The 25,193-nt window shown below is 44.1% G+C and overlaps 1 protein-coding gene across 6 annotated transcripts in view; it reads right to left on the bottom strand.

The window, feature by feature from the left end:
* LRRC36 (leucine rich repeat containing 36) overlaps positions 1 to 25,193 on the bottom strand; it is a 77,486-nt gene that overhangs the window by 51,890 nt on the left and 403 nt on the right. For 5 of the 6 annotated variants that reach the window (XM_074968430.1, XM_074968426.1, XM_074968427.1 and 2 more), the window contains exons 2-8: positions 21,080 to 21,207; positions 19,814 to 20,006; positions 15,026 to 15,125; positions 12,612 to 12,703; positions 11,806 to 11,951; positions 10,655 to 10,706; positions 5,786 to 6,253 (exon numbers count right to left, since the gene is read on the bottom strand). In XM_074968430.1, the coding sequence (XP_074824531.1) occupies positions 5,786 to 6,253; positions 10,655 to 10,706; positions 11,806 to 11,951; positions 12,612 to 12,703; positions 15,026 to 15,125; positions 19,814 to 20,006; positions 21,080 to 21,207 (1,179 nt within the window). The remainder of the gene's footprint in view (positions 1 to 5,785; positions 6,254 to 10,654; positions 10,707 to 11,805; positions 11,952 to 12,611; positions 12,704 to 15,025; positions 15,126 to 19,813; positions 20,007 to 21,079; positions 21,208 to 25,193) is intronic. The other variant, XM_074968428.1, reaches the window with a different exon arrangement.

Here is a 25,193-nt window from a genome sequence, read left to right as displayed (position 1 = left end):
AATCCCAAACAAACCAAAAACAAACCCAAAACACTGAGTGACTGTGTTTCTGGGAAGGGCATAGTGTGGGAACAGCTGGGGCAGTGGATAGATGTAGGCCAGGTTGAGTGAATATGTCCAGGCCTGCCAAATGACCAATGATCTGCAATGTGACTGTAGAATCAACATTTTTACACTATATCAAAAATAATCTAATTAAACAAATATTAATTCAATTTTAGGCAAAATGTGGGAGATGCATCACTTTGCAGACATCTTGTCTGAAAGGAGGGTGTAGTCTTATGAGGTTAAGTGTGGAAAAGAGAGATGGATCTACATGAACCCATTTGATAGATATGTTCCCTTAAAAAACCGTCCTAGTAAGTTTAGTCAATGGAGATTGATTATGCTTCAAATTCTCGCCTCCACCCCTTCAGTCACAGGAAGCACTGTATACACAAGGTGTAAATGAAACAAGCAATGCAAGAATTCCTAGTTATGTACACAACACTGTAAAGGAACTCGACATAAAAGATTAATAATTGGAAACAAAAGAACAAAAGACAAGGTCTTGTTTTTGCAGGCACCAGAAACCCTGTTAAAAATTATAGAACAATTGACTTTGGAATGTGGGCAGGTATCAGGGCTTCCACATGAACTATAAAAAATCTGAAAGGGTAGGAATTACTATTCTCCAAAGGGTCAAACCAAACTGTTGTCAGCTACCTACATTTAAACGGGTAAAGGAATCTTTAAAATATTTAAATATATTGTGGAGAAATATAAAGGGCATTACTGTCCAACGTGGAATAAAATAATAAAAGACTGGGAGGAATGGAAGAAATATGACATTTCTTGGCTAGGTAGTGTTGTATGGGGACACTTTGGCAAACCAGTAAAGTGCCTGAAACCACTATGGCTTATTGCAAAAAGCAGCCAAGTCAGCAGGCTATAAATTAGCCAAGTCAGCAGGCTTAGCTTAACCAAGGCAGGAGGGGAGGGTTTTTTTTTGGGTGCCACAGAAAGGGCAGCTTGACCCCGCATCCTTCCTGATAAGAATTATGTTGAAGTTGCTGATACATGTATCTTAGAAGAGCAGGATGTGCCCCAGGAATGTCTATTGGGGCCTCAAGGCTGCAAACTCTGGAAAAACCCACACCTGGTTAATCGATAATCAGAAGGAACCTCTTGCTTGACCACTGAAACTGCTTACTTAACAAGTTTGCTTTAAGGGACATGTCATTCTATTACTAATGTATAAATAAGGAGAAAAAGTTTGAGGTAGGGGGACTCTTCAGGACTGGACTCTCTCTCTCTCTGGATGCATCTTGTGTTTCCCAGCAGCAGACGGGCTGCCGCTGTGCCACTCGAGAGCCACACTCAGCTTTGGTAATTATCAAGGGTTGGGGGTGTTTTACTAACCTCTTGCGGACGTGTGTATAAGTGCTTGAGACTAAGTAAAGTTTAGCTTTAAGTGAAAGCACTCTGGTGTTGTCCGGTTTGTGCCAACCATCTATCGGTCGGACGGCCGTGTCTCCCGATTTATTTCCTGACACCACCTCACACAGAGTAAAAGTTACCAAGAGCTTTGGGTTGAAAGAACCCCGGGTAACAGTGTAGCCATAATTGTCTTCTTGTCATGTCCTCATACTACTTCCCACCACATCCATGCACATGTGACTGCTGATCACTGCACTCTGACAGATCACCAGAAGAGCATTTATTCTCAAGCCACTGACATTACAGGAGATGCTTCATATTTTAAGGCTCTCTGCTACAGTCATAGGTATAGGGGCCAGAAAGATATAGCCCCACTTGAGCATCACATTTTGTAGCTTAAAGTCATTTACGCTCATAGGAAGTGGGATAAACGATTGACAAATAGCAGGGTAGGAGATGATTGCATGCTGGGGACCGGTCGTCTGTCCTCGACCATCGTGTCAAGGTGCTTGACTGGAAAAAACAGCTTGCCAAGAAGTAGTGGCGGCTGCAGAAGATGAGGGAGGAGGTGGATGCATCTTGTAATTTCTGCTCTTCTGTCTGGACAGGTCCTGGATACAAGGCATAAAATCTGGATACCAGTGAGGATGCTGAGGGTGATACCGCTTTGTTTTTGTTGCTGGCATACAGATGCCCAGAGACTTAAGTGTTGCCCTTCAATATTTTAGGCTACACAGCCTATCATCTGTTTTGCCTGAAAACAGCAAAGGACCCTTAGACGGGAGGCCTTAAATGGGCTGTTGAGTTGAACCTCTGGAGGACGGGAGCCATGAACACCTCTCCATATCAATGGCCATAGCCTGAGCAGCAGAGTTATCCCCATCTAGACCCGCCTGGAGAGCCATCCTGGCCACTAACTTGCCCTCGTCCACTATTGCAGCAGACTCCTGTTTCACCTCATCCAGTAGCCTGTTCTTCACCCTTAAAACATTTCCCACAAGGTAAAATCATAATGACCCAGCACAGCCTGCTGGTTTGCAATCCTAAATTGTAAACTTCCTGTGGAATAATTTTTTCTTCCAAATAGACCCAATTTTTTTTGCCTCTTTTCCTTTGAGCACTGATGTCTGGTGGTGCGCACTCTCTCTCATTAGTAGCAGAGACAACTAGGCAGCCTCAAGGGATGTGGGTATACAGATACTCAAACCCCTGCAAGGGGACACAGTACATCCTTTCTGCTCTCTTTACAGTAGGGGGAAGAGAAGATGGGGTCTGGCATAACACCTTGAAGGGCTCAAGGATAGACTCATTGATGGGAGGGCTACTCTACAGGTACTTGCCAGGGCTAAAACATCCACCAGTCTGTGTGACTTCTCACTCCATTTAAATATCAAGAGCTGTGGTCATCCTCTTAAACAGTTCCTAATGAGCCTTGTAGTCATGGGGTAGGGGAGAAGTATTATCCAGTTGTGACAGAATAGACACCCTTGTATTCACACCCTACACACGACTGTAATAAGCATTGTACAAAATATGCCTTGTAAGGTATCATTTGAACACTCAATTTGCTGATCAGTATTCTCCTGGTAAAATGTGTGGCACCATTGAATGTGAATTTATAAGATTCCTCTGAATGGTGTTATTAACAGAAGATCCAAACCCCACAACACTGTCCAAACAGAAGTTGGCAAACAGGACTGTCCTAAACAAAGGAACATGTGCTCTGCTGAATTGCATTTAAGCAGTAAACAGAGCCATCAAGCAGGAAGGGAAGACAAAGGAAGTTCAAACAGGTGAAAAAAACAGCAGGGATCATCCTTCCACACAAACTCTTTGGCTCCTGGTTCTCAGCTGGAAATGTTTTTCGAGAGGGGGACTGAAACTATAAACAGGAGGGACTAACAGCCTAAGGCACCCCCCTCTCTCTCCCTGCCAATCGCATTAATTACACCTGAAGAGACAAAGGAAGCAGGTGTAGGACTCTGGGGGCGGGACCCTGATTTGAGAGTCTGGTCAGTAATCTTAGAATGTGCTGGAAGCATGTGGTGAGAAACTTTGCTTGAATCTAATATAGTTTGGTAAGTTAGGAATTATTAAGCCTTTTTTCTGTATTTTTCTTGTAACCATTTCTGACTTTTATGCCTCATTACTTGTATTCACTTAAACCCTCTCTTTGTAGTTGATAAACTTGTTTTATTGTTTTAGCTAATCCAGTGTGTTTAAATTGAAGGGTCTGGGAAACTCCATTTGGGGTAACAAATTGGTGCACTTAAAGGAATAATGGATTCAATATATTTGCGCTGCCCAGGAGAGGGCTGGGCAGTACAGGAGATAGGTTTCTGGAGCCGACTGGGTGCTCCCCAGGCAGATTGGGCAGCACAGCTCCGAGCAGCACCCCTGAAGCGCTTATGCCTCTCCCCTGAAAGAGCCCGGCACCAGCCAGCGACACCCCCAGGTAGCCCGCATAGCCTGGCTGCCATGAGGTGCTACCAGATGCCCTTACTCGCCGCTGCCCTGGCGCTCCTGACTCTGCTGCTGCTCCTGAGGAGCCAGGTCAGTGGTGCTGGGCTCCTTTGGGGAAGGGGCAAGAGCATATCAGGGGTGCAGCTCGGAGCTGTGCCACTCACCATGCCTGGGGAGTGTCTGGCTGTGCAGAGGCAGCCCGGCTCAGGGAGCAGGGCAGGGAGGGAGGCTGGGCAGCACCCCTGCTCCCACAGTGTGGAGAGCCTGGGGCCCGAGCAGCTCCCACCAGCTTCCAATCCACCGGCTTCTGGAAGGATGCAATGATTTCGAACTGTGGGGTTCATCCCACAATTTGAATACCTCAGTGCTAAATGGAAGGCAGAAATGTGAGTGGGCGCATGACCCCATGTGCTCCCCCAAGTGTCACCTCTGGGGATCACAAATATGCTTGCTCGCCCCAGGTGCTAAAATGCCTAGTTATGTCTTTGATCAAATTAATGTATTTGTTTATTGTTAGAAGGTAAGCTTTGTATTGCACGTTATTGGAAAGGTGTGACCCCTCCCACTACTGGAGTTGTGGTACAGCACAATATGGACTGTCCTTGTAATGGAAAAGCTTTCACATCAAGTACAAAAGAGAAGCACAAAAAAGAGTATAGGTATTTAGAAATTTGATCACGCTTTTTAGTGCGGAGGAGGGCTCCTTAGCTAAGAAGCCAGAATCTTTAGCCGGCCTCTTTGAATATTAACCTGCTCCTGAACAAATAACGTATCATGCAGCATGTTACCATTTTATTGTAACTTTGCCTTAATAAAAAAGAGAACAAAAGAAATCCACCTGTGCTAGTATATTAGGAATCTAAAAGAGGCTTCAATCTAAATGAGCTTGCGTTCAGAGCTCTGCAACTAGTCAAATATGGACCCCTCAACAGACCTAGAGTCAGCCCATGACACAGGTGGATAGAGAGGTAAAAACAAGGTCCTGTCTACTTCACAAATAAAATTGTCAGGGAGTCTGGTTAAAACTGGTTTTTTTTGTTAACATGGTTCCAACTCGTAATGTACATTGGCCCTTCGCTGTGTTTGTCCAGATCAGGCTTTACTCTGATTATGAGATTCCTCTGCTATCTGGAACTATATTTGCAATCAGCGTAGGGGACAACTGAGTTATAATCATGCTCCCTGACAGGGTTTTATCAAATGCCCCAACAGCTATGTGGGTGAAGCCAGACAATCACTACGCTCTCAAATGAACTCACACAGAAAAGTGATAGAAGACAAACACACCATATCACCCCTCGGCAAACACTTTTCACAAAATGATCACTCCATACCCGATCTTTCAATACTCATCTTCAAGAGAAACCTACACAACATCTTCAAAAGGTGAGCCTGGGAGCTGAAGTTCATGCTGCTAGACATTAAAAGTCATGGATTTAACAGGGACACTGGTTTCACGGCTCATTACAAAAACCTGTAATACACACCTGCTAGCTAAACTTTAATGGCCCACTTCAAACTCTTTTTATATAAACAAGCTAACCCTTATTGCCTACTCTATCTCCAGTGACTTCCTATAACGCGTTACCTCTTATGCTTAACTATCTGTCCCAACTTGTATTTAACTCAAACAATCTGATTTCTTTCCTCAGATCGAAGAAGAGTTTTGTGTAGTTTGAAAGCTTGTATCTTCCACCAGCAAAGCTGGTCCAATAAAAGATTACCTCACCTTCCTTGTCTCTCTCATATCCTGGAACGAACATGGCTTTTATTTGTAGGTTAGCCAGGGCCTAAAATTCATTTAGTGGCCACAAAAGTTGGAATGGCAGTAAATATAATCCTCCCTGCCATGGCCTGAACCTCTCAAAAGTAAAACCATTAAGACAAGTAAGTATGTCTTTACCTGAATTGAGTTTTAAGAGGCTTCGAGTGCTATTGTCCATCTCAGTGTGCTGTGTCAGTAAATCACTATTAGTGGACTGTGAAGTTGTCTTAATTTCATTAGCAGGGCTTACACTGTAATCTCTGAAATTTGTACTTCCCTTATCTTTTTGAAGTCTCTTAAAGTCCTTGTTCTGAGGGGTGGAGGAAAGGTAGAGGTGGTCATAACTATCTAGACCAGTATCTCTGTGTGACTTGTATGGGTTCGTTTTGTTGGTGTCACTCAAATGCAGTTTCTTGGTTGAAGAAATGTCCTGGTTAAGGTAATAAATATTAGGTTTTTCTATTACGTCCTTCTCAAGAGAGGAGTCTAAGGAATCGTTTTCTGAAAATGTCACCCGAAATCCTCCTCTTGTGAGTCCGGCTCTTATTTTGTCTGGGGAGCGCAGGGATGAACGCATTTGTGGTGGTGATGGAAGGGATCTGTATTCTGGCAAAAAACAAGCACAAACATAGGAGTTAAAAATTGCGAAAACTACAAAACATTCACCTAAAGTTATTTTTATTCATATTCCAACTTCCCACTTAAGTTGCCTGCATTTGTAAGCCTCCTATGAAGAACTGGCCCCCACAGAAAGAAATCATAAGAAAGCAGGCACCTAAATGTAACATGTCTTATGTTGTATACACTTATGAAATCATACATTAGAGATGGAAAAGGTCCATTAGATCTCAGCTATCCCTTCTCCTACAAGAACCAATTCAGGATTATTCCTTACAACATATTCCCCAGTGCTTGAAAAATTCCGGTATTAAATGTCTCAAATGATGGGGCTTCCACCATTTCTCTTAAGCCCCACATTTAGATGACCTGTCACCATTCACAATCATGTTCTTTTTGTGATGTTCATTGCCTCCCAAAATCTCCAACAACTTTCAAACAGTGGAAATTCAAAGAGAATAACATACTTCTCTAGTGGACTTTGCAAGATCCAGTGCTAATGGTTTTGAAGTTTTAACTCTTTTGCTGTGACAAGTAAAAGGTGTGAGAGCTGGGAGCCTGTGCAGTGAGGAGACATTGGTGAGCTGGCAGGGGACCTATGATGGAGGGGCCACTGCCCAGCTGGACCAACCACTATCAACCTCTGCAGTTGTGCTTGTGAGCAGAGAGCAAAGCAGCACTTGTGAAAATCCTGCAGCAGGAAAATCCAGTCCTTGCTCTTCTGAGCTAGAGACAACACCAGCAGGAGGTGCTGGATATAGCCTAGCACAATTCCTGACGGGAAGACAACTCAGAACTGCTGTTCCAACTCTTGATTATCATACACATTGTAAGGAGAGTGATCACTTTAGATAAGCTATTACCAACAGGAGAGTGGGTTAGTGTGTGTGTGTGTGTGGGGGGGAGAAAACCTGGATTTGTGCTGGAAATGGCCCAACTTGATTATCATACACATTGTAAGGAGAGTGATCACTTTAGATAAGCTATTACCAGCAGGAGAGTGGGGTGGGGGGAGAGAAAATCTTTTGTAGTGGTAAACACCCATTTTTTCATGCTTTGTGTGTATAAAAAGATCTTCTATACTTTCCACAGTATGCATCCGATGAAGTGAGCTGTAGCTCACGAAAGCTTATGCTCAAATAAATTGGTTAGTCTCTAAGGTGCCACAAGTACTCCTTTTCTTTTTGTTCCAACTCTGGAAAAGAATCTATCTCCAAAGTGGCCAGACACAAAGAGTAGCTAAATCAGATAAAAGGCAAAAACAGCTTATGAAAACTTTTACAACAGATGACGCTCAGGTAGACCAGGCAGTTCTCTAAAACCTGGTGACCACGCTCATGTCAAATTGGATAGCCAACTACAGCAGTAATAAAGAAAAATAATTCAGTGCTCAAATCATGTGCAGGGCTGGCCCTACACCAAATGGCACCCCAGGCAAGGAACGTCTTTGGCACCCCCCATCATTTGTTAAACTTTTGAATACCTTATTTTTTATTGCATTTGTAGCCCATTTGATTATTTTGATGAACGATTTGCACGCATGATTTATCCGTCATATAAGACATTTGCACATTAGGCTAGGATCTGTAAAGTTGTATTTATTCATGCTAACAACAAAAACAGCACCCAGTGCCCCCTCAACCCAAGCACCCCAGACAGTTGTCTCGGTCTCCTGCCCCTAAATCCGGCCCTGATCATATGTGACTGAGACCAACAGTGGAGAGTTCAACAGAAGCTATCAACATCTACAGTTTGTTCCTCAGAAAGAGCAATCCGAGCAAAATTTACACATGACAGATGCAGAAGAAGATTCAAGAATTCCAAACCGACCTCTGCCGGTCGTTGCAACTAATGGACTGCCAGATGATCAAGTTGTTATATATTGTTACTAGTGTAATTAGAAAACCAGAACAGAGAGAGTACCAATTCAGAGATACTTAACACATTGATCTGTACTGAACTTTAAAGATAGGGTGATAGTGTACGTTTTGTAAATGGTAGGAATGTAAACCTTAGGAGATGTAATGGAATGCTTAACTGTATTATACTGAAGTAACAGAAGGGTAGCCATGTTAGTTTGGATCTGTGAAAGCGGCAAAGAGTCCAGTGGCACCTTATAGACTAACAGATGTACGGGAGCATAAGCTTTCGTGGGTGAATACCCACTTCGTCGGACGCATGTAGTGGAAATTTCCAGAGGCATGTATAAATATGCAAGCAACAATCAGGCTAGGGATAACGAGGTTAGTTCAATCAGGGAGGATGATGCCCTCTTCTAGCAGTTGAGGTGACTGTATTATACTGTTCAACCACTAGATGGTGCTAAAAGAAAAGGAGTACTTGTGGCACCTTAGGGTATGTCTACACTATGAAATTAGGTCGAATTTATAGAAGTCGGTTTTTTAGAAATCGGTTTTATATATTCGAGTGTGTGTCCCCCCACAGAAAATGCTCTAAGTGCATTAAGTGCATTAACTCGGCGGAGCGCTTCCACAGTACCGAGGCTAGAGTCGACTTCCGGAGCGTTGCACTGTGGGTGGCTATCCCACAGTTCCCGCAGTCTCTGCTGCCCATTGGAATTCTGGGTTGAGATCCCAATGCCTGATGGGGCTAAAACATTGTCACGGGTGGTTCTGGGTACATATCGTCAGGCCCCCGTTCCCTCCCTCCCTCCGTGAAAGCAAGGGCAGACAATCGTTTCATGCCTTTTTTCCTGAGTTACCTGTGCAGACGCCATACCACAGCAAGCATGGAGCCCGCTCAGCTCACTGTCACCGTATGTCTTCTGGGTGCTGGCAGACGTGGTACTGCATTGCTACACAGCAGCAGCAACCCATTGCCTTGTGGCAGCAGACGGTGCAATAGGACTGGTAGCTGTCATCGTCATGTCCGAGGTGCTCCTGGTCGCCTCTGTGAGGTCGATCAGGAGCGCCTGGGCAGACACGCGCGCAGGGACTAAATTTGGAGTGACTTGATCAGGTCATTCTCTTTAGTCGACTCTACAGTCAGTCCTATTGAACCATCTTATGGTGAGCAGGCAGGTGATACGGATTGCTAGCAGTCCTACTGCATCGTCTTCTGCCGGGCAGGCAAGAGATGAGGATGGCTAGCAGCCCTATTGTACCATCTTCTGCCAAGCAGCCATGAGATGTGGATGGCATGCAGTCCTTCTGCACCGTCTGCTGCCAGCCAAAGATGTAAAAGATAGATGGAGTGGATCAAAACAAGAAATAGACCAGATTTGTTTTGTACTCATTTGCAAACCCCCCTCTCCGTCCCCCGTCTAGGGGACTCATTCCTTTAGGTCACACTGCAGTCAGTCACAGAGAAGGTGCAGCGAGGTAAATCTAGCCATCTATCAATCAGAGGCCAGACTAACCTCCTTGTTCCAATAAGAACAATAACTTAGGTGCACCATTTCTTATTGGAACCCTCCCTGACGTCCTGCCTGAAATACTCCTTGATGTAAAGCCACCCCCTTTGTTGATTTTAACTCCCTGTAAGCCAACCCTGTAAGCTGTGTCGTCAGTCGCCCCTCCCTGCGTCAGAGCAATGGCAAACAATCGTGCATCTGAGTTGAGAGTGCTGTCCAGAGCAGTCACAATGGAGCACTCTGGGATAGCTCCCGGAGGCCAATACCGCCAAATTGTGTCCACAGTACCCCAAATTCGACCCGGCAAGGCCAATTTAAGCGCTAATCCACTTGGTGGAGTAAGGAAATCGATTTTAAGAGCCCTTTAAGTTGAAATAAAGGGCTCCATCATGTGGACGGGTGCAGGTTTACATCGATTTAACGCTGCTAAATTCGACCTAAAGTCCTAGTGTAGACCATGGCTTAGAGACTAACAAATTGTAATATACCTTATTTAAGCTAACCTCGGCCATACCGGATAGAACAGTAAAGGAGACTACAGTGAACATACGTGTGTATCACTGAGCAGGAAGCTCTGTGTCCAGTCCATACCTGGTACAAAATCCTGACCTGTTTGTAGCAGCCCTTCGGCCTATCGTGTACAGGAAATACATGACAACTATACTCAGAGCACCACTTCTACTGGCACAGTCAATTAATAGATTCAGAGATTCCAAGGCCATAAGGGACCACTGTGATCATCTAGTCTGATATCCTGTATAGCACAGGCCATCGGATTTCCTGGAATTCATTCCTGTTTGTACAAGAGCAGATCTTTTAGAAAAGCATCCAATCTGGATTTAAAATTTGCCTATGATAGAGAATCCACCACAAGCAGAGGTAAATTTTTCCAGTGTTAATATTAGATTCAGTAGTGCAGCAGGATGAATTTGAAAAAGAATTACAGGATTATTATTGGTATAGGAAAGAATTAAAAGTCCCATTGTTGAAAGAAAATTGAAGATTGAAAGATTTACCATCTTCCAGATGACTGTGATTCAGCAACTGTTTTCCTGCCACTTCTTCCAGCTGAAAAATATTTGAAACATCAAATCATGCACTTCGTACTGACATAAAAGGGTCCGAGTCATCCACTTATTAAAAGAAAATTTGAAAATGTGAAGCCATGGGCTTGCCTAGCCCTTGTGTTCCCTGAGTGAAAGGATTGCAACTGTGCCCATCCTGTCCAGGCTACAAGACAGAGAGAACTTTCTATGGCTACAGATGGCAACACTGATAACAAATTAGGTGCAGAACACAAGAGTGCAGGCTTGAACACAAATTTAAAAGAAGCTTTTCAAACACGAAGTCACTCGCACCAAGAATTCAAACCCACAGTACGTCTGCTTCATTAGAAGTCTGCATTAAGGTTAAGAATTAACCACAAACATCAGGACAATCAAAAGTAAAGATTCCCACACCCAGGGGAGCTAGGTCATGCTGCATGTCTGAAGTAGTCTATATACCCATTTATGATTTTAAGCTGATAGTTGTAGGTACAATGAATCAGAGTATAGCCTCAGTTCAAGTAGCCCAAAGAGGATGGAAAATAGAGTTTCCCCTTGTGGATGGGAGTCCCCAGGTGGTGGTGGCAAGCCAGTGTGGAGGTACACTGTCCACTCCTGCCAATATGGAGCATATGGGAAGAGCTAACGGCATGGCTAGAGCATGTGCCACACCGTCAATTTGGGGCTGTTATTACCACGTTAGAACAAGCCATTCAGTGTGCCCTGGGATCAAGCTATCTATGCTGCCCCCATGTGTACCAACTGCAGTTCTGGGACATCTAAGCTTGCCTAATATGTGGGCAACTTATTGTAGCTGTAGGAACCATAGTTATGAATTTCTTGACTATTGTGCATTTCAATTCCCAATCTTAAGGCTCTATTCATAAAGATTTTTGCACTGAACTTAATGTGCCTTTTAAATGATGTTAAAGTAAAAGGAAAAAGCTAAACTGAACTATGCTATCCAGCCAATCTGCACTCATATTACATACAACTGCTAAGGAAGGAAGGAGAAAAAAAATTAAAGCATCACCAAAAATAGATACAAGTCACTTAAAAGAAGAGCAGGCAATGTGCAAGCATATTGTTAGTGCTTAAACAACAACTCAAGAGTGTCTTACTTGTGTTCCCAGTGTGTTGCTGCATTGTTTATTCTCTCTGGCTGAGCTGCTGGCCTGTACTGCAGAAGCAGATGAAGTGTTTATTGAGGAATCCTTTGCTTCGCATTTTAACAGAAGTTTATGAGTTAACTGCTTTTGGCTTGACTCTGTTAAAGAGAAAATAATTAGAAGCCATGACTCAACATTGCAGAGGTAACTAGAAAGCGGTTGCTTTATTATGGGAGAAGCGTTGATTCTCAGAAAGAACTACCTGAGCATTTGCAATTTTCAAAAGCTCTCCCTAAAAAACATGCACCGTGCACATTGTGCACTCATTAATGTCTGGGCCTTGCAGGATGATTATTAAAGAGTAAGAGAGCTCAAAAAGGGGGCTAAAGGTCCTTGAAGCCCAGAGCAGCCCGTGACCAAAAAGGAAATGAAAATGGTTGGGAGTGCATTCTTTTTTAATACCTTTCAGCCTCATATTTGGGCTCACAACGGGACACCCCCAGGACCCCAACAATCACTCCTTTACAGCAGATTCCAACCTAGCAGCATGGGGGATGCACAAAGCCCAGGGTGTGGATCTACACAGCCAAATCTCAAAAGCAGTGCACTTTAGTTTTGGTACATGGACTGTAGTCAGTAGCTTGAACTTTTTCCTTTTAAAGAGATACTAATTATTGAGTGATTTCTAAAATTAGTTAGAACAAAACATGAGGCTACGCTTCCTCCTGTATTTTCAATACCTGCATATTTCCAGCCTTGTATACAGGCCTACTATACATCTTTGTATTTGCTACATTAATTGGTAAGAAGCAACTTACCAGTTTGATTTCTGCTGCTATCAATATCTAAACTAGATACTGAAGAAGTCCCTTTATCTACTGCATAGTTCTTCACTGTATTCTCCCTACAGCTGCAACAGAAAAGAGATTTACCAGGGTTAGATGTGGAGTAATATGAGTAAGAGTGGCAGAATCAAGCCCTGCGACTGTACCCAAATGTAATAGAATTTTAGTACCCTGTTTACACTCCTTTTCTTCCTCAAAATGTCATTTCCTACCAGTTACAGTTTACAAAGAATACCCCCACCCTCTGGATGCAAGTACAGACAAGAAAAAATATGACTGGTTTAAAGGGCATGCCATAGATACCAAAAGTTTCTGATCTACCACTTTCTCTTCTACCAAAAAGAACAGAAGTACTTGTGGCGCCTTAGAGACTAACAAATTTATTTGAGCATAAAGTTTCGTGGGCTACAGCCCACTTCATCAGATGCATGCAGTGGAAAATACAGTAGGACAATTTTATATACACAGAAAACGTGAAACAATGGGTATTACCATGCACACCATAATGAGAGTGATCAGTTACGGTGAGCTGTTATCAGCAGGAGAGAAAAAAAAAACAACCTTTTGTAGTGATAATGAAGATGGGCCATTTCCAGCAGTTGACAAGAACGTGAGGAACAGTAGGAGGGAAAAATAAACATGGGGAAATAGTTTTACTTTGGGTAATGTCCCATCCACTCCCAGTCTTTATTCAAGCCTAATTTAATGGTTTCCAGTTTGCAAATTAATTCCAATTCAGCAGTCTCTCATTGGAGTCTGTTTTTGAAGTTTTTTTGTTGTAATATTGCGACTTTTAGGTCTGTAATTGAGTGACCAGGGAGATGGAAGTGTTCTCTGACTGGTTTTTGAATGTTATAATTCTTGACGTCTGATTTGTGTCCATTTATTCTTTTACGTAGAGAGTGTCCAGTTTGACTAATGTACATGGCAGAGGGGCATTGCTGGCACATGATGGCATATATCACATTGGTAGATGTGCAGGTGAACGAGCCTCTGATAGTGTGGCTGATGTGATTAGGCCCTATGATGGTGTCCCCTGAATAGATATGTGGACACAGTTGGCAACGGGCTTTGCTGCAGAGTAAACCACTGTCTATCCCAGCATAGAAGAGTGACAATTTTCTTAGGGCTGTTCTACTCAAACATTTAGCTCATGGCAATCTGAGGTGTAAATCTATCTCCGCACACTAACTGTTTCTTAGAGTGCTTTGATCCAGTCCCGTTTCAAAGTGGGGTAGATCAAAGCACACTAAGGAACTGTTAGTGTGCATCAGCAGGGTCCACAAACAGTTCCTTAGTGTGCTTTCATCTACCCTGCTTTGCAACGGGACTCAGTCAAAGTGCACTAAGGAACTGTTAATGCTTGTCTACAAAGTGCACTAGTGTACACCAGCTGGGGTATAAATTCTAGCACATACAAGCATATTGCATACTAACTGGCTACATGGACCCTCCTGGCAGGCACTACACATTCCCTAAGTGCACACGGATGTAGGACTGTTTGAAATGGGATGATATCATCATGCACTAGGGAACTTTTAGTGAGTGCCATCAGGGTCCACATGGCCAGTTAACGTGCGACACTATGGTGCACACTAGAATTCACACCCCTGCTAGTGCACTTTAAAGCACCACATAGACAAGCCCTCAGTGTGCATCAGCAGGGTCCATATGGAAAGTTAGTGTGTGGCAGGTTAGCATGGGGTAGATTCATATTCCAGCTTGCTGTGAACTAAATGGTCATGTACACAAGCCCTTACATTAACTTAAAATGGATTCAGATCGGATGGTCTAATCTTGCTTCCTTTGAAGACAATGGTTGAACAGATTTTAGGCAGAACAGTAAAGTACCAATCATTTTTTACAGCCCTTGATTTCTACAGGAGATAATTCCAAGGGATAGTAACTATTTACCATCAGGGCCAAACTGAAGTCAGTTGAGTGGCATCTCCTTACCCAAAGCTGAATTTGGCCCAGAGACTCATAGGGTATGTCTACACAGGGATAAAAGACCCTTAGCACAGCTGTGGCTGGCCAGGGTCAGCTGACTCGGGCTCATGGTGCTAAAAATTGCTGCGTAGACATTCGGGCTCAGGGGAGCCCGAGCTCTGGGATTCTCCACCCTCGCAGAGTCCCAGAGCTCAGGCTCCAGCCTAAGCCCAAATGTCTGTACAGCAATTTTTCAGCCCCGAAGCCAAAGCCCCACGAGCCTGAGTCAGCTGACCCAAGCCAGCCGTGGTTTTTTTATCCCTGGGTAGACATACCCATAGATTCCTGATGGCAGAGGGTTTGTTATATTTATTTCCAGGGACTTTGTCTACCTGGCAAAGGAACATCAAATCACTATGTAGGGCACTATCAATTAAACACAAAACAAACTTTCTTACCTTACGCTTTCTTTTTCAGAAAATAAAAAATCCTCTTTTCTCTTTAGGCCAAAATGCAGCATGGCAGATTTTCTTTCACTCTCCCTCACTATTCTGTCATCTAAAAAGAGGAAAGATTAGTTGAACATTTCTAGATTTCCTTTTGCGTATAAGCACACTAGCGTTACAGTGTAGCCCGGACGTCTGTTATCACAAGTGTAAGCAAAAACAGACTCTCTTAACTTCCACAGCAACAGCCTGTATACTGCATAACCACAACTTGGGGAAGTAAAATATTAACAATTAAAGCCTTTCCCGCACCAGGTGAAATTCCATTAATGATTAGAAAACTGACAACATATTAACCTAACCAAAGAAAAAGATATACGTAACCCCATTTGGAATGTATGGGATACGCTCACAGTGCAGCTGCTAATATTATTACAAAAGTATTTCCATATGAATATTCAGCGTATCACTTTATTAGCAAGTTAATTCAAAATCAGAAGGGAATTAATTTCTAAGATTCTGATAAATTGCTTTATCACCCATTGCCCAAATGTGTGCATTTAGTGTCACCAAGAAACATAAGATGAACGCATTGAATTTTTTTTGTTTGAGGGAGTGGTAGCACCTGTTTAAATGAAGATTACACAAACAACTCCACTCTATCCCCCCTCCCCCTTTCAACTGCTTATGCCTTTCTTAAACTTTCACTTTTCAGGCTGTAATTTTCAGACATTACACTAACGTGTGCTATCTACACTTACGATAGCTCCGCCAAGCTGGCCTAGCTCGAGTAAAAGGAGCCACACGGCAAAGTAACACTCCAGTTGCTGTGTCCACATAGCTGGAGCTTTACTCGCTCATGTGTGGCACTAAAAATTTGTCTACGTGGTGCGGTAATGCACTCTACGGAGGTGTGATTTCTAAAGCGCACTAACATGTAGTGCATTAATTGAGCGGCACAAACCCTGCTGGGGCGCTTTAACGTAGTGCTGTCTGAAATAGTATTACGTTAAGATGCATTCTGGAACTTTTAGTGTGCATCTGCGTCATCTACACAGATCAGTTGATGCACAACACATTAGCACGCTTTAGAAATCACAACCCCGTAGAGTGCATCACTCCACCAGGTAGTCAAGCCCTTAGACAGCTGGGGCCATATCCCATGGTTCTTTGCACTGCAGTAAGCTGAGGGTGGTGGTTTTGGCACAGGGACAAAAACCTGTGGCTAGAGGGGTGTTTGTGGGGCTAAGGGCAGAACATTTGAAGGGGAGGCTACTGGAAGAGTTAGAACACAAGCAGGGGGGCCTAACAGCCTCCAGCCTTTTGGAGTGAAAGTTCTATCGACACAAGACTGAAAGAAGTTACAGTCTGCTCCCCTTCCTGTCACTGGGTGTGCTGTCTCCAGATCACATCCTGTGACTAGTAAACAGTGAGATCTCACCTTTCCCTGTGTCAGAGTTCAAGGCTGAAACATGGAGATCTCTGACTAAACACTATATTAGCTGCTGGGACTCTCACCAGTGTTTCTGGACTGGGGCTGTGGGTAAGTAATACAGCGTGTGCTGTGCACATTACTAGCACTTTGGGTGCTTCTATAGCTCAGAAGTACCCAGGAATGTTTTGCCCATAATTCTGAAATTATCACCTCATTATCACTTCATTCATTCAGAAATTTATATCAGCACACATGAGCAGGCACCTCTCCATGATAAACAATCAGCAGGTCTGAAGAAGTCAAAATGCAAGTGTCTCAAGCCACTGAAAGGTCCACCAATGGAACCCCTGTTCCTTAGCAAAACTCCAATCCCTGTTATGTTAAGCCAAAGATTTTCAAATGGCTGCCCAATTCAATAAGTCTTTTAGTCTATGTCATGAAGCTTTCCAGACTCTGGCTCTGGCTGACCACTGGAGGGAAAAGGCCCAGAGGCGTGGCTCTCCACGGAGAACACCCCCCTGCCCACCACAGGCAGTCTAACCCAAGGATCCAAGAAGATTGTAACTCCTGCAATAGGATATATTAGAGAGAGAACACCCAGATGGGAGAGTCCCATTCAGGGCTTTAAAGACCATAACTAACACCTTGAATTGCACTCAAAGAAGAATCCGATATCCCAGTACAGAGCACTGGTGTTACACGCTCATAGCAGCTCACCCTCCTTAAGAAGTGAGTTACACAGTATTCTGCACCAGTTGGAATCTTCAGGTGTTTTTCAAGGACAGCCAGAAGTAGAGCACATTTTCGTAACTTGGCTAGGCACGTGGTGAGCTGTGATTGTCCCTTTCTTTCTGTTCTTGTTCCCTTATTTTTATTAACTCCTCTTTCCTTGCTATTCATGGTCACCCTACCTCACCCAATGTGAAATAAATAGCTCAACAACAAAACATGTAACTAACACAAAATCAAGCCAATTTATCCTTACATTCATTGGTTTATATGTTACAGCCCCATCCCCACCCCTTCATTTGTTTAGGTCTTTTAAATCCTAAACCCTCCAGGGCAGGAACAGTCTGTGTTTGTAGGACCCAACACAATGTGGCCCAACTCCCCCGGTATGCTACAGAGCTACCTGAGCCAATTTTATGGTTGTTACAGAGGCCATGAGACCCCAGATGAATATAATAAAATCAACGTAGACATTTGTTACAGGGTGACTGACCCTTTAAGAGGGAGCAGGGCCAGTGTACTTGTGCTGCACCAGCTGACCCAGGGCTGGTCTACCCCTAAAACACTGTTCAAGGGCAGCTGTGCCGCTGTAGCACTTCAGTGAAGATGCTACCTATGCTGACAGGAGGGCTTCTTGCATCGGCATAGATATTCTACTTCCCCCAGAGGCGGTAGCTCCGTTGATGGGAGAAGCTCTCCCATCAACATACCACTGCTTACACCAGGGGTTGGAATGCCTTATAGCAACCTAATTTCTTAGACCTGGCCCCGGATTAGGCTTTAAAGAAGGGCCCCTGACCTGGGGAAGTAAGAAAGACCTAATGAGTCAGAAGTAGGAAGCAAGGTTTCCAGTGTCCCATGGGAGAGGAAGCAGAATGAGTGCCTGAAAGGTAAAGAGGAAACATCCCCTGGGAATTATAGCCCAGCGTGAACTGCAGAACTGTGTTTGTTTGGTTTGCTTAAGTTTGGGAAAATAAAACCATCTAAAAGAGACTCTGGGTGTGGCAATGGATCCTTTGCAGGGTGAGGAGAAGCCTGCCTCGTTACAACATTGAAATCGATGTCCACAGCAAAACACCTGATGATTCCAAAGCCAGGCCTAAAAAGATCTAAGTCAAGGTGGGGAGGAATTTAAGGGAGCAGAGTGGTGCTGTTCATTATCATGGCTCCAACAGAGATTTTAAGCTAGGATCTAAATACCAAGAGTAAACTTTTCAAGTGTGCCTCTGAATTAGGAGCTTAACTTCCATTGACTTTGAATAAGGTCTAGGCTCTCTTGTGCTGGAATCACTTTTGAAAAGGGACTGAGGCCTGGTCTACACTACAGGGTTAGGTTGACATAAGCTGCCCTGCGTCTTGTGGGAGGGTCTTCACTTAAATTTGGCTCCCGCTGACATAAGTGCCTCTCTATGCTGATGTAGTAAAACCACCTCCCCGAGCAGTGTGGAGTCACGGTCGATGTAATTAGGTGGGCGCAGTGCCAGTGTAGAGGCTGCATTACTTACAACTGTTACTGCCTTTCAGCAGCCATCCCACAGTGCCCCATGCTGGCAATACAATTGATAACAAGCGCGCCTGGTGAGGACGCACACCACTATTACAAAGAGCCAAGCATGCGTGCACACCAATGATTTAATAACTGTAGTGTCTGTATGCTGTCATAAGTTAGGTCGACATAGTTTTGTCATGTAGGCATGGCCTAAGTTACTCAAGGCTCTTTAAAATTTTAGCCCAAGTATACATACTTACCTTAGTCCACTTTGGGGTCAGAGTGCCTCAGACATGCCAAGAGAGGGACAGAATTATTAGCCACACTCCTCCCTAACTCATAGTAGCTGTGCACTGAACTGAGTATCCAAATGGAAAAAGGCTAGCCAACATAGGGCATACTTCACTTTCCAGTCTACTGCCATGGCAACAGCCTGCTTTGACTTCAGCTTTTTCAATGGATTCTGTAGTGAAGTCATAAACCTGCTTTTGTCTTCAGTTATTTCCATAGCAACAGACTGCAACGTGATAAATTCAGGATGAAGACTTAATTCTAGGTCGAGCATAAAGTGATGCTGAGGTCTAATCAAGTACCTTCAAACAGTTGGAAAAACACAGAATTATAGAACATTTAACTGGAGTGCAGCTCTGCACAGACTGTAGAAACAGTCCTTCTTACACACGGCAGAAAAGACTGTAGACCAGGGATGAGCCTTTAAAAAGCAACACTTTGTGGCTGAGTCAGCATTACTAGGAGTGCCTTATGTTTTTCATTTCCTATGCTGAGGATTTACATTTGTAAAGTTACATTTATACAATTGTTTGTTTGGATTTTCTAGGAAAAGGAAGGAAAAATACTGAGCTGTTAAACTTGAAGAGCTTGTAAGGTCTCTGAACCACAACTATGGGAACTGTAGAGATGACTGGTTTTGCCAGCTTTACCTGCAGAACTTGGAAGAACCACAATTTGCATGGTTATAAACTCAGCAAGAAGGGAGGAGCCTGTGGAGCTGATAAACGACATGGGAGAAAGGCTCCTTCCCATTGTGTGTATGAACTGCCACAACAGTTTATGACACTGATCCAGTAATAACAGATTGCTGCTACTGAATACCTTTTCTTCAGCATTCAACAGTAATATCTCTCACCCAGTTTTTCCAGGGCTTGTAGCGTATAGACAGCGAACAGTCTATAATCGGATTCTTTTCTGGTAATGGGGTTGAGGCGCAGATCCAGCTCTGAGAGGACTGGTAATGTTTGGAGGCGAGACACTTCCAGCAAGGATGAGATATGATTGTAATATAAATTCAGATTTTGTAACAAATATAAATATTCAATACCCTGTAAGGAAAAAAACAAAGTTATATATTTAATAGAGTAGGAGCATGATATAGTCTTTAGAGCCCTAAACAGAGAGACTTCCACAGGATTACTGTGGCACGCTGGTCAACTCTTTTACATTCTTTGCACTCAATCTCCCTATCTGTAAACTGGTGATAATTATACTTACGTATAGCTCTGTAAAGCACTGGGAGATATTCAGATAAAAGGTACTCTAAAAGGATTATTATCCTATGACCCAAATAGAGATGGAAAGCAATACAGGATAACCTCTGATAAGCAAACATCATTTAGCCAATCAGTTCTGAATGGCTTCACTTTCTCCCAGTTGCCTTTCACAGCACATATGGTTTACCACACACCCATTTGTCTGAATAGTTTGGAGGGCTTCAGTCACAATCAATATTCATTTCTGCAGAACTTTTGTTTTTTTAACTTTTGTTACCTGGAAAGGTGATTGAACTCTGAGAGTGACCCAGCTGTAGTAAGTGGAAACTGAGGCAGGGAGCTGTAGCACCACAAAGGGGTGCTTGGGAGGTGGCAAGCCAGCCATGCTTGCTAAGAGAAGTTTGATTGCAGAGAAAGTCAACCCAGAGGAAAACGAGCTAAGAAAAACTGTAGAATGGTTACTCTGAACCTGAGGAGCTGGATATCTTTATGAGTGCTTGTCTACCCTGCTGAAAAGGGAGGTACAAGTTCTGTTGGGGTTTTTGGTTGATACTATGTAGTCAGGAGCGAATCCCTTGGGGTTTTTTTGGTTCGTTGTTTTTTCCCCTTTGCTTTGTCACAAGGGAGAACTGGAATTGCTTTTACAGGTCCCAAATTAATTTCCCCACCTAAAAGAAGGAAACAGAACTCTTTGCCTGGAGGAGGGAATGGGACTGCTGGGTTACCAAAAGGGTAATCATGAAAAGTTTTTCCCTGCCTGAGGTGAAAGGAAACCAGTTTGTTTTAGTCAGGTTATCAGATTGACTAGATTTTTAAAAAAATAAATTGTTAATCCTTTATAACAGCAAACCTCTTACAAAGTCTCTTGAGGTTGTAGAGAGTTCAACAGAGAATGGGGAACTTACCTCTAGACTGACAATCATATTTCTGGACAGATCTAATGATTGGAGACTTTTAAAATTTTTGAAGGCATCTCCAAGGGAGTGGATTTTCCCTGCATATGTTCCCTGCAGTGAGAGGGACTCCACCTGTTCTGAAAGGAAAGAACTTGTAAAGGTCCTAAGGTCTCTCCTAATTTTCTAAAAACTGAATGTAACTTATATTTTAGATTGTTCAATAACCCCAGTTTCATCAGCTCCTTGTATGTGCAAGAGCCTTACTTTTTCATTTTTAGAGGTCTCTCTTGTTCAGTAACAGTGAGCTGAAGTGCCCTTTTTTTGAGAGAAAATCTGGCCCCGCTAGAATTCTGTGGTGAATGCCCCCTAGAAGAGGGGGGAAATCACAGTAGTACTTCCTTTAAAATAACCCTTATTTCAGGACTATAGTGTCCAGACCCACCATAGAAAACTGACTTATGTTGCGGGTGTCATACCCTTTAGAGCTCCACAGGGGAACTAACCTGGAGGGGAAATAGGAAATTTGGGCTTATATAGCGCTCTATTCTGCTGGTGTCTGTTACCATGACCCAACATTATCTACATTAGGGGAAATACTCTGCACTGGTAAAGTAAGTGGGCATGTCCTTATTAAAAAAAAAAGTGCCATAACACACTTCTGGTACTTCCTCGAAAAGTGCCAGAATGGTGTTCCAAAGCATTCTGGGATGTCTTGAACCCTGGGTAGAGTGTTTATTCCAGGTCTGCCATGCCCTGCTGGCTTCTCACCAAGTTTCTCTTCCAGTTGTCTATCAGCATCTGGACACACCTTGGGTCAATCTTGAGCTACAACTGTCATTTGAGTCACAACATGAAGACGGTGGAGGCTTTGGGGCTCTGTGTCTCACTGCCCCAGAACAGAGCAGTGAGAAGTCCTCCAGGCAGCCGAGAGTGGATGCAGAGAAGCAGCCAATCAGAGGGGCCGCTGGAGCGGAATAAGATGGAGCGACCAATAAGGGGCCAGATAAAAGGCAAGCAGCAAAGCAGAGTCTTCAGTTGCTGTGTGGAGCTTGATGAGGGAGGGCTGGGTGCCTGGCTGGCTAGACAAACAGGAGCAGGACCATGGACAGCTCACTGAAGAGAGCTCTCCAGACAGAACCACCCAGGGAAGGTTGCCAAAGACTGGGTGCCTGGCTGGCTGGCTAGAATAGCAGCAGGATCATGAAAAGGTCAGTGTGGGAACTGAGCACAGAACCTGGACAGACCAGATAAGGGTATCGAGATGAGTCCTGCTAGTCTGGTTGCAGACTGAGCCCAGGGAGGGCTGCTGAAAAAGACAGCAGCTGAGGGTACCAAGATGGGCTCCAGCTGGGTGGCTGAAGAAGGCAGTGTCTCTGGGAAAAAGCCTAAGAACTACAGCCCCATTCCTGGGCCAGGAACTACAGCCCCATACCAGGAATTGGGGACAGCGTATGCAACTTGGCTGGAGGGCTGAGTTGCCGAAGACCTGTTGAGAGAACCATTGGCTGGGGGTTGCTCACAAGAGGTGGGTGCCACCCTGTTGAAAAAACTAAACCCAAATGCAGGATCACACCCAACCAACCAAAGGGGGCCCCCCGCATGATGTGAGTGCCACCCCTGAAAAGAACTGTGACTGCAGGTACATTGGCCAAAGAAAGAGGGAACTCATGAGAGGCGGGTGCCAACCCCATTACAAAGACCATGCATGGATAAGCTTTGCAAGAACTCATTTGGAAGAGAGCAACGTTTAAGGGATTTTCTGCAAAAGGATTTTGCTGTATATGAAAGACTAGGAATTACCTCCACAGCAGCTCAGTCTCAGCCTGGAGTTTGTTTGCATTGAACCTTAGAAGATTTGGTCTCCTGACAGCAGGTGAGAACTGTAAATTGTTATGATCACTCCCTTCTTGTGTGACCTGATCATGTTCTATACCTGGCTTAATGTTCATCCTGTCTGAGCATCTCTGGATGTCTGTAGCTCTCTCTCCTTTGGTATGGCTAACATTATGCTGCTACAGCACTGAAAGAAATACAATCCTTGCCATTCCAGCTTTTTTAATTAACCTGTTGATTGCGTACACTCAACTGATCTCACTACAGCCGAACTACCATAACCACACACTGACTGTGTAGCCAGCCTTGGGAACATTCAGCCAAGAATTAATTTCTGTTCAGAGCAGGGCTTGACAACTCCACTTGACAGTGTTGCTAGTAGGCATATTTTCCTGGCAACTGCCATCAACTACTGCAGAACTGAGTTAATTTAAAAATAAACTATAGCTTCCAGCCCATATGGCTACAAACAAAACTCAGAACCAGAGTGTAACAGATGTGGTGCTGTCGGTGTGAATTTGCAGATAGTGCCAGTGCTTTTGCTGCTGTTCAGAGCTATTCCACACAGCAGCTGAGTGAAAACTAACCTGGTTCTCCTCAGTTTTCACTACTGATATTCAGTATCTTGTGGCCAATCATGAAACTGACAAAAGTCTAATCAATTTCTCTTTTCTGCTGCTTGGCAGAATGAGGGAATGGAGCTGTGTGCTGGAGAAGAAAACAAGATGAACAGATTAGGGAAGGATAAAGTAAGAAACCTCCATGCAACAGCCAGAAAGCTGAGGGAGGGATAAGGGGACACAAACCAACCCTTGCAGCAACCAGGAAGCTTCTGAATGAGAGCAATGAACAGAAAAAGACTACTCATGCTTGCTTCACACAGCAGGCTGGGGCCTGGAGGGTGTTGGCTTCTCACCTGGGTAATGACATGGGACAGTAGGAAGTTCTCATCTTTCACACAGGCATTTTGCTAGCGGGATTAGTCTTCTGTCTGTGATGTGTATGGTGAAATTTCACCACTTCTATGTGTGAGTAGGTGTGCTGTAGTGAGTGCATGAATGGATGTAGAATACGAAAGGGCACTGGAGGGAAGTGAGAGAAGAAAGATGAGAGAAAATGTAAGGGCTTTGAATCAGCCAGAATAGGGATTCATATCTGGACCTATAGGAGTGCCCTAATGACTAGGCCAGGGCTACACACATGCCCACAATGACTGTCTTTTATGTAGGGCTCAATCTGGTGGACTCAGGTCATGCCTACTGGATTGGGCCCTGCACGGGAAATAGATGGGGGAAAAGCCTAGCTTGAGAATCCTGCCAGCGCTTAGTTGCCAAGTGACAGGACGTAGGTGGCTCTGCTTGTACCCCGTGGCAGAAGGTTAGGCACCTAGGAACTTCAGCTGGCAGTTGAGCAATGTTTTTTGTGAATGGGAGTGGGCCTAAGTGTTGGTCTTAGGCACCTTAAGAGGGAGTTAACCACCTAAGTCCTTTTTTTTTTTTGTGAATCTAGCCATTAGGGGGTGGTGCCTTCCCGCTGTTTATTGTTGTCCTACTCAGCGCTGATAGTATTTGCAGCGTGCAAATGAGTGTGCCAAAGGAGAGACATGTTTCTCTGACTGCATAGACCACCAGAGAGATTGAACAGACTATGCATCATAATACTGATTGTCAGATGTTCCCACTTCAAAGATCCCTCTGAATCATACTGCTGTTTTGCGTCTGTGCACACTACTGCGTGACGAGCTAGAAAATGCTGCGAAGACTATGCAGGTCCTGTTTGTTCCCCACTCTGTGCTTGCAGCACTTTGTCTACAGGAATGTGTCCCTTCAACAGGGCTCGTGCATCTTACGCAAATGATACCTTTGTGCGGGTCCCGCTGTCCATCACTATTTCAGCTATTGCCATGACCTTCAATTTTGTTTATGGAAGTAAGGAGGTATTAACAACTCCCAGATAATGTATCAGAACCAGCGTTGTACACTTCTATATACCCTGATGCTGACCTCCCCCTACCACAATGGGCTGGCATATGGTTTCATATCAAAGGGACACCTTTTACTATTACTAAAATATTTAATTGGTCAGACCCCGAGGCATCATAAAAACCAGGGTCCTATTATGGTGGGCCTAAGCAAGCACAGACGTTTCCTGTTGACGTGGAGCCTGGGAAACGGGCCACCACTTATCTTATGTGCCTGGCTGCGGCGTGCACCTGTACGGATGGCTACTAGCGCTCTTGCCCCGTTGAATGAGCGTCGTTTCCCGGGCGGTCGGTCCTGATACTCACGGG

The sequence above is a fragment of the Natator depressus genome, chromosome 12, assembly GCF_965152275.1.
Source record: "Natator depressus isolate rNatDep1 chromosome 12, rNatDep2.hap1, whole genome shotgun sequence".
NCBI lineage: Eukaryota > Metazoa > Chordata > Testudines > Cheloniidae > Natator > Natator depressus.
This window is presented reverse-complemented; position numbering and strand designations above follow the sequence as displayed.